The sequence below is a fragment of the Coffea arabica genome, chromosome 5e (genome assembly GCF_036785885.1).
Source record: "Coffea arabica cultivar ET-39 chromosome 5e, Coffea Arabica ET-39 HiFi, whole genome shotgun sequence".
Classification (NCBI taxonomy): domain Eukaryota; kingdom Viridiplantae; phylum Streptophyta; class Magnoliopsida; order Gentianales; family Rubiaceae; genus Coffea; species Coffea arabica.
Genome location: NC_092318.1, coordinates 15,376,436 through 15,385,979, shown reverse-complemented (window position 1 = coordinate 15,385,979; position 9,544 = coordinate 15,376,436). Strand labels below are relative to the sequence as shown.

General features: G+C 35.1%; 1 protein-coding gene across 8 annotated transcripts; it reads left to right on the top strand.

The window, feature by feature from the left end:
* Positions 1-232: 232 nt before the first annotated feature.
* On the top strand, positions 233-9,031 carry LOC113743750 (monothiol glutaredoxin-S15, mitochondrial). Of its 8 annotated transcripts, XR_003461185.2 has the most exons (9): positions 253-362; positions 2,603-2,694; positions 5,386-5,492; positions 6,010-6,144; positions 6,364-6,463; positions 6,868-6,934; positions 7,817-7,895; positions 7,973-8,090; positions 8,641-9,031. XR_003461185.2 is itself a non-coding variant. In XM_072048434.1 (7 exons), exons 2-7 carry the CDS (start codon positions 5,421-5,423, stop codon positions 7,978-7,980), a joined length of 417 nt encoding a protein of 138 aa, XP_071904535.1. In that variant the 5' UTR covers positions 233-362; positions 5,386-5,420; the 3' UTR covers positions 7,981-8,459. The 8 variants fall into 8 exon arrangements, 2 of the variants coding, with proteins under 2 accessions (XP_071904535.1, XP_071904534.1); XR_011814116.1 differs by lacking the exon at positions 2,603-2,694 and having other exon boundaries at positions 233-362; positions 7,817-7,851; XR_003461186.2 differs by lacking the exon at positions 2,603-2,694 and having other exon boundaries at positions 233-362.
* The last annotated feature ends 513 nt before the right edge of the window (positions 9,032-9,544 follow it).

Below are 9,544 nucleotides of genomic sequence, written 5' to 3'. Positions count from 1 at the left end.
CTCTTTAGTCCCATTTTAAAGCCGTTTCTTTATTTTTCAAAATAAAAACACATTTTTTATTGTGAAAAATGGGCGACAATACTAATAGTAAAAAAATTTTGTGATTGAAAAAAAAAGATAGATTGTTCATGATACTTTCTTCTGACTTCCTTCAAAAAAAAAAAAAAAAAAAAAAAAAACTTTCTTCTGATGTCATTACGCGACTCTTCCAAGTCGCATACAGAAGCCGCGCCCCTTTTTAGCGCTTTCTCTCGTAATTCTCAGCATTTGTCCTGCAAACTCTTCAAGCACTTTGCTTAAACCCTGCACCCTCTCACTCTCCAAACTCTCAAACCCTGCACTCCTCGTGGGTCATCTCCCTGGTAAAATCTTAGACTTTTAACATTTACTTAATCACAATTTTTTCATGCGTCCAACTTGCCTTGTTGATTTTTTATTTTCGTTTTATTTCTTTCATATTTGTGTTGTTGGGATTTTGGTATGTATATGATTTGAGATTCTGGTGCTTGTATTGTTACGTTCTGATTATCTGTACTTTCTGCTTGCTTTTGTAAGAGTTGCAAAAGTGGGGTTTTTTTTTGGTCTCTCTTAGTTATAGTGAGCATGGATTTTAGAACTAGGGAAAAGAATTGTGAAGAAACTAAAAATTAATGGTAATAACGGGAAGGAAATTGAGATGTACACTCTTTGTTTTGTTGGAATTTACCAGCTTCAGAAAATACCTCCTATGGATGGAAATGGAAACAAGAAAAAGAAAAGAACGATTTACCTCTTTTTTTATTACCTGTTAAACTTTTTTCTATTTATATAATGATGGTACACCTCATTTTGTTCACTAGAAAATGCGGAGAGTCGTTGTTGAGGTTATTCCTTGATTAATAATTTCAGCATAGTATACAGAGTGCAATGTGTTTTTCCGTCTCCCGGTTCTCCCTTCCGACTCTCTTGCTTAGTAAACTCTGAGATTCTGAGTTAAAAATACTTCTGAAGTTTCCATGATATGTACATGATTGAAGTAAAAATTGCGTATGAGAAGTATCCATTTGTAAATGGTCAATTGGGATTCCTGTGAGATGGTTCTTTCCAAATACAAGCCTGTAAGTTATGCTAATTTGACATACAAGAGTTCCATGAGTTCTTTGTTCTTTCTCTGTGGTGCTTAGTATTTCCAAAAACAGGTTCACTCACTCGTGTTTCTTCTATTTTTGGCATGACTTTTGAAAGATTGGTGGAGTTGTTAATTCTTCAGGGTAGCTCTTGTTCTCTTGGCCAGCATTCTTGAATATCTTACTCAGATGGAAATTTTGCTTCATTCCTGATATGCTTTTCTTAGTTCGTAACTGAATTACAAAGTTTGATTAAGTTATACTGGTTCTGTAGTTTTGAGTTAGTACACCTCCTTTTTAGCTGTAGGGGTTTGCGAAATAGGGCCTTGATGTTGTTTTAGATGAAAATAATGGTGGAAATTCACAAGTGATTAAACATTTAAGAAGTTTTCTTTAGTGACTATAGGGACGTCTTCTAGGTTTCTGCTTCATTTACGTTAAATTTAGGGTTAAATACCAAAAACCCCCTTGTGGTTTGACTAATGTTCACTTTACCTCCCTATGGTTTGGGAACCTACAATTTGACTCCCCGTCGTTTCAACTAAAGTAAAAGTCTGACGAAAAACATCTAAATTAACGTTTGAAAGGAAAATGTCAAAATTGCCCCTCTATAAGTCAAGCCCTTGGAAGAATGTTTCGTGCATTTGAGAATGGGTAAAATACCAAAAACCCCCCTGTGGTTTGCCAAATGTACACTTTACCTCCCTATGGTTTGGAAACCTACAATTTAACTCCCTGTCGTTTCAACTAAAGTGAAAGTCTAACAGAAATACCGTTTAGATGTTTTCTGTTAGACTTTCACTTTAGTTGAAACGACAGGGAGTTAAATTGTAGGTTTCCAAACCAGAGGGAGGTAAAGTGAACATTAGTCAAACCACAGGGGGGTTTTTGGTATTTAACCCATAAATTTACTTTTCGGGACAGCTTTGTCTGCTATGATCTTACATCTCTTTCTTCTAGTTCTGAAATTATAGTTTCTCTAGATTACATCTTTTAATAAATTTTGACCTTTAAATGATGAAAGCTGCACAATACTGTTTGGTGATGTTAATGATTGTGTTTTTATATTTCTTATCTTTTGTTACTAGAAGGCACGTCTTGTTTGCACTCTCAAATTCAAATGTTCCATTTGCTGCACTCCTTCAACTTAATGTCCACTAAATAATTCTTTTTTTTTTTTTCTGAACTATTAAGTTATCAAATGTCTATGCATATCGTGCTTCCTTTCCTTCCAGCTTTGTGTTTTGGTCAGTTTTGGTCTTCCATTAATTAGCACATCTGATACAAGTGTTTTCCTTCTCTCTGCTTGCTTGTCATGATCTTAATCTAAGTTGATATTTCTCTGTATCAAACAAAGAATGATTGCCCAAAGATGTCTGCCTGTCGAATATCAAAACACTTTTGAGGTGTGCATTGCACTAGCACACTGATTATTAGATTGCATAAACGATAATGACTATATTATGATTTATTCTTCATTTTTTTCTTCTTTATAGTAAATTGCCATAGGTATCATAGTTGTTAAATTTCTGGACACAAGGGCTTGACGTGTGAAGGATGGATGCGCTTTTGTAGTTTAAAGCTTAGTGTAAGTGCATTTGCTTTATCATTTCAAGTTCTTTGTACTCCCACTGCTTGTTGAATGATGTTCTGGAAAAGTGCAAAAGATAACAAAGTACAGGCTTACAGCAAGCTAGGTGTAGTAAATACTTTTTTTTTACTCTAGTTTAGTATGATAATAATTTTTTGGAGATATAGAATTTAATCTATTTACTTAGCTTCTTAAACATTTTGAGTTTTTGGCGATGGTGGGAGAAATGGTAATACACTAACAAAATTTCTTTTTCTTAGACCCTGCAATGCAGAATGGAAAGACAAGAATAGGATTGTTTGGGGACTTCAAGAAATTCAGAATTTAGCTAGATATGCTTTAGATATATATCAAGGAACTTCTTGTAGTATTTTGTTAGATTAGAGCGTTGAAGTGCAAAATAGAGAAATGAAGTCTTTTGAATGTCAGAAAGTAGGTTTTTGTAAATTCAAGCTTTTAAGTGTTAAAAGCCAATTTGGCAGCTGCCTCTTAAGCCTGTCAAATTTGACTTGGCTTGTTACTTGATTTTGCGGTGGTGTTGTGCTTTCTTTTGTTTCTGCATAGGACCTTCCTTCAGTGGTCAATCCCAACGAAATATAGGTAGACTTCTTTGAATTAATACTTCTCCTTAGTATCTTACTTTTCCATTTTTCTTCCTCCTAAAGTTTCTGACTCTGCTCTCTCCATATTTTGAAGTTTGGACAACTAAAGTTTTAAATGAATCTTAACTAGACGCATTTCTTGGTGCTGCATCATTCTGGTATGAGTGCTAAGGAATTCTTCCTCTTCTCTGATCTTTCTTCCCTCGTCTATCACCAAGATTACTAAGGCAGATTTTTCTTGTTGATTTTGAAAGGAGACAAAGAAAACAAGCTAAACTTCAATGCAATAAAAAACAATGCTGCCCCAAATTCTGGCCTGGAGATTATAAAATTGATAGTCCTTTCTTCTAAACACTATAATTGATCCTTTTTTGATCAACAAAAAGGTATAAAAGCCTGTTACAGAATTTTCTTGTTGATCTTCAAAGGAAATATAGAAAACAAGGTAAACTTAAATGGAATAATGAACCTTGCTGCCCCAAATTTTGGCCTGGAGTTTATAAAATTGATAATCCTGTCATGATAAACTATAATTGATCCTTTTTTTATCAACAAAAAGGGTCTAAATGGCTGGTGACAGAGGAAATTAGATTCAGCAATCAATGGTTAGTTGGTATGCAATCAACAATTGGAGAGCTCAGTTGTTGTTTCTATCCTAAAGGTGCAAAGAGCATTGAACTATATGCTGATGTTAAGGAAGTAAATATTGCTGCTTTAAATGAGGAACCAGGATACGAAAATGTCAAATGTCATAAGCAGTGATTTTTGCAATAAAAAATGAGTGGAGACATTGGAAAAGTTGAAAAGATTTGTTTCCTATTTTAAAGATGCTATGTTGTTTCCCTTGACATCTCAAAAATTGATTTTATTTTTTAAGAAGAATGGCTTAGAAAAGGAGATTGGCCTTGTTTGCCCTTTCTTTTAAAGGATAGGGTTACCATATAAACTCTTGGGCTTAAAGCATCCAGAGGTTGAACTTCAGTTGGCAAGCTTCCTGAGCATTTCAAAGCTCAAGAGCAAGTTCTTGAGTGCTGGTGAGAATGATGCAGAACGAAAAGAGAAATGAATGTTTGGATAAATCCTGAAATTGACATATCTCTGGAGCTTCTCTTAATGACATTAAACTGATGCAGCATCAGGAAAGCCATGGTTGATAACATCTTTTTCAAAACTTACTGGTTAAAAAATTGTAAGAATCTGAAAGGAAGTTTGAGAATTTTAAATAAGAAAGGAAGCAGTAGGAGTTTATGAGGAAGCAAGAGAGCTAGACATTCTAGGAATTTCTCTTTACGATTAAGCACCGAAGGTAGAACTGCTTTAAATACACTAAGAGACCAGAACATCACTGACTCAACTCGACATAATTGCGTATTAATCCTTCTTCTCTGAACCTATCATGACTGATACAAACTTATTGGACAACTAAGAAAGGATCTGTAAGAATTAACCAAACTGGATAGCTAAAGAACCTAACAACTAAGAAAGCTAAAGACTCGTGTGTGTAAGATGTAAAATTGAATGTGACTACCTTAAGATGTAGCCATCAAATTTGACTATAACACTTAAAACTTAGACTGTTACAAGAACTTCATTTTTGAGTGTCTTCTGAGATTAAGCTCTAATACAACAGAATACTAGCAAGAAAAATGAGGAACTCCTGTTATGTGTCATTTCTTTTTATTTCTCCAGTCATTTTCTAGTGTTGGCTTTGGGCATCATTCGAAGAAGGGAACTTTGGTGTTTTGTAGAAAATAAATGGTTAGAAGTGATCTAGCCTTTCAGAAGTATGCCAGTACTACTCAGTGGATATTTTACAAGAATTAAACTAGTGTCAACATTTGTCCTGGGTCATTCAACATTTATACTTCATAAATAAATTCCCTCAATGTTAGTGCCAAAAACATGGATATATTTTCCTGGTTTGCGCATTAAGGATTGTTTATGAAACACTTAGGTATCTTCTTTTCCTTGGGTGTAAAATCTGTTGAGGTAGTCGTGGTGGGTAATTTTCCTGCACTTGATTGGATCAAAACTGCAAAAAACAATTTTCTAGAGGTAAAACTACCTTTCTTTATCTTCTCTGCAGGTAGAAAGTTTAATACATAAATCAGCTCGAACATTATGGCCTGGTCGTTGGCAGCTGCACTTGGGAGGAGCATGGCAGCTGTCCCAGCTGCTCGATCAGCTGCTATGGTAAGACAGCAAAATTATTCTATCTTATTCAGTCCTCTAACTTTAGCATTTATTCCCCAGTTTACACTGCCTTTAGTTCCATTCTGCCCATAAATTTATATGTGCTTGAACCATATGGCTAGTGCAAGACTCGACTCTAGATTATTCTGAAAAGTGCTGTTGGTCATAGTCATTTCATGCTGCTTAGTCTTTCTACCCCCAATATGGTTTCACTCATTTTTGGTTTGATTGTTAACTACCTAAGACTTGAAGTAAACCCAATTTCGTCTTGCTTTCTGTATTTTAATTCTTTGCTCAAATATTTGAGATTGAAGTTGCATCTGCTGGAAACATTGTATTTTACTGTGAAATTATTTGACATCATATTCCTTCATGTCTGCAATTCTATCTCTCGTTGTCATGAAATCCTATTCTCCTAAATTTTCACTGGCTGAATGTTTTTGCTTTTGAAGCACTCATTGTTAAATTCATCTTGCTTGGATTTAATTACTGAGGAATTACCAATTGTCCATGACAGGCCGCTACATTCTTCTGTAGAGGTGTAATTTGCTATTCAACTACTGTGCCCAATGATCCAGACACCCATGAAGATTTTAGGCCCACTATTAAGCTTGAGAGTTCTGGTCTATCATTGAAGGACATTGTTGAACAGGTGAATGCTCTTGAACAGATTTGGCATGATAATCATCGTCTTTTGTATGGTAAAACACATATATATATGTATAATTGTTTTAAATTTTTGGGTGAAGCTTAAAAGATTTGATAGATATCCACTTATTGGTGTATACAGTTGTTACCATTCATGTGAATGTTTTTTAGATTCTGTGCCTTCTCTTTGAATCTTATTAACCTAGTTAGAATTCTAATGTAGGATGTGAAAGAGAAACACGTTATGATTTATATGAAAGGGGTGCCTGATCTTCCTCGCTGCGGGTTCAGCTCATTAGCTGTGAGGGTGCTGAAAGAATATAGTAAGTTTACAAGCGCCCAGTCAATTTATTTGGATATCTATGTGATGCTCTGTTTTGGTTTACAGGTTGAGTCAAGTTAGAAAACAATTCATGCAAAAAGGTAAACATGGTTTAGCTGTAATATGGCTGGACTATATGGAGAAGACCGTGATGTAATTAAGCTAGATACTTTAGCGTGAAAATGCTTTGCATTATGTCGCATAAATGAGACTTGTAATAATTTTGATTGTTTGAATTCAGTATTGACTCAGAGAATTTTAGAGTAAAATTCTTGCAAAAGAAAGCTGCTGGGAGGGAAATAATGCCAGTATTAAATATTGCCAATTTTCGGATTCTGGCCTCAGTCTTGTCTGGGTAGACATGATGTGTTTCTTGATTCTTAATCATTGTTATGCCCCTTGCAGGTGTACCTATAAGCGCCAGGAATATATTGGAAGACCTTGAACTTAAGAATGCCGTAAAAGCTTATAGGTAACTACCATGTGCAGCACCTTTAGTCTTCTTCAGGGCTGAAAAATATTCTATTTTGTGCATATCATCCTACTGAGCAATTAGCAATGGCATTCTAGTTATGCTACTGACAATTAGCTTCTCTTGTAGCTTAAGTAGAGATATAAGTAGTGTATCATGTCTTTCAGACAGAATTATACATGGATTCCTTCTATAATGCATTTTCAGTTGATCAGGTTTGATAATCAATTTAAACTTAATTTAAACTTTGGGATGTTTATCCTCAGAATCCTTTTAAGCTTAGGGACCCATTTATGGGAACCTGATGTACTCGACACCCTTCTCTACATTAAAGTAAGGTTGTTTTTAAAGTTTATTATTATGAGAACAAACTATGATTCAATCTCTCAATTGCTATTGGGCCCTGAGATAGCAACTCATTTGCATGCTAGAAGAATATGGCGTACCTGTGCTAATTATTCTGTTATATGATACAGTATATTAATTGTGTTCCATATGTAATTATCTAGATACATTTTGTTGCAAGATCTATCTTTTATAAGGCTGTAAAAATATGGGCACTAAAGAGTTGCAAATGTTTAATTTTTATAGTAACCAGAAACCTACAGATTGCAACAGCTCATCTTTTCAAACCTTCTGCTGCTGTTGCTAGTTGCATCTTCAGGGGGATCTCTGAGGAAGTATTCAAATATCTCATCTAATATGTTGTCAATTCTCTACCTTCATGCCCTCTTTTAAGTCCACTATTTAATTAGCATATTTATTTTCTGCTCTCCCCCTTCCTAAAATCAGCCAACAAATATCTGAATGAAGAATGAGAAGAAGGGTGGATTTATTTGTCCAGAAGACGCTTGCTTTATAATTCGGTTACTTTTGTTGCAGCAACTGGCCTACATTCCCACAAATATTCATCAAAGGTGAGTTCATTGGGGGATCAGATATCATCCTGAATATGCATCAGGTATTGTTTATGATATATAATTCTTCTATTTTTTGTTGCCTTGAATAAGCACTCAAGAAAACAAGTGTTTCACGCAGAATGGTGAGCTTAAGGAAAAGCTGAAGGACATTATGGGCGGATCTGAAAAAGCGGAATGAGATATGTTGCAGAAATCATACATATTTGGAAAGCAGAAAGTGGTTACTAGATATACAAGTTAGTAAATAAAAATTTATTGCAGCACATTGTAGAGATTTTCTTTAGTGGTTCTGCACGCAATACAGAGGTTAATTGTGACAATCTTGAGGTTTAGGATCGGGCTTTTGAAGTTCAGCATGGGGTTTTCTTTGACATATACATGCATATGTATGGAATTGCAGCTGTCCCAGTGTCTTTTTTGACAGAAATGTCTTCCTTTACTATAGTACTATTTTCAAGCCCCAATTGAATTAGGTTCCTGAAAGCCAAACAACCGTTAGTATTATATGCTTTAGTTCAATTAGACAACTAAGCGCATTACAACGGTTGTTCCCTTCTTTAGCAATATGTGATGGATGGTATCTATACAGCCTGTTTTTAAGGTAACGTGAAAACTGAAAACATTTTGCCTTATGGCTGCTAATCTAAGTCCATTATAGAGCTTGGAATAACCTGCCAGCTAAAAGGGGAAAGATTTGGAGCACCATAAGTTGTTGCTTGCTTAATAGCATTGGATTGCTTGATATTTTGCAAACAGGGTTTAACTCTTTTCCTTTGGTAAGTGCAGAAAAGCTATATGAGAAAGGAGAAATCACAAAACAAAATTCGTCATGTCTACGGAGGAGGTAAAGACCATACAATCTGTCAAAGATTTTCATAAATCCTTTCAGTTGAAATCAAGCAAGCCAGTCTGCTGTGAGTACCTGTGCAAGTGTCCCACAATGCGACAAATGGGAAGATAACGAAGCAAACAATTCTCAATGCAAAGACGACGAACACTATATAAAAGATCAATTTGTCCTAGTGGTTAAGCAGTGTTCAGGTACTAGTAAAACGATTCAAACAAAACAATGTGTCGAATCAAAAATTCAACCGCTTTTGCGATATCACAAGTGCGGAGCATATTAAGAATCCATTGAAACATATGAAGTTTACATGGAATCTGATTTAGGAAATAAGGTTTCATGGCCCCTTCATCATGTACTCTTTTGCAAGTATTTAAATAAACAGGTCGAGATCTAACTCCGATCAATTTTTGGAGGAAAAAAAAAAAGGCTGGATGAGAAATGGTATTCAATTTGCGAACACCTATTGAGGTTAATCGGTATTTATTGTTTTGTTATGCCTTGACTCTATCTCGACATTGAATTTCGGAATCCAGTTCAGATTTTCGTGAGGGTTGTTATTTGTCAAGAAGATGAATATGTTGCCTTTTGAAAAAACATGCTGCTTCAACTCCGTTATAAAGTTGCAGCAAAAACCATTGATAAAGAAATTAGGTGTACAAGGGATTCATTGGGAACCTTGCAATCAGAGTTTCTGATCATTTCTCCCTTCGCCTGCCTAATGCATGCCAAACTTGTCAAGTCAAATGAAACCATTTGCTGAATAAACCAGCCCAATTTTGATAGTTAATTTTAGTGGAAATGACATATGATAGTTTAGCTTGGATTAAATTCGGAACCATGTCT

Bases quoted from the DNA above. Each gene is read 5' to 3' on its own strand.
- LOC113743750 (XM_072048433.1), top strand. From the start codon at position 5,421: ATGGCCTGGTCGTTGGCAGCTGCACTTGGGAGGAGCATGGCAGCTGTC. The intron at 6,935-7,816 runs GTAACTACCATG...CTTTTGTTGCAG, and splicing joins AATGCCGTAAAAGCTTATAG to CAACTGGCCTACATTCCCAC. The intron at 7,896-7,972 runs GTATTGTTTATG...TGTTTCACGCAG, and splicing joins TCATCCTGAATATGCATCAG to AATGGTGAGCTTAAGGAAAA.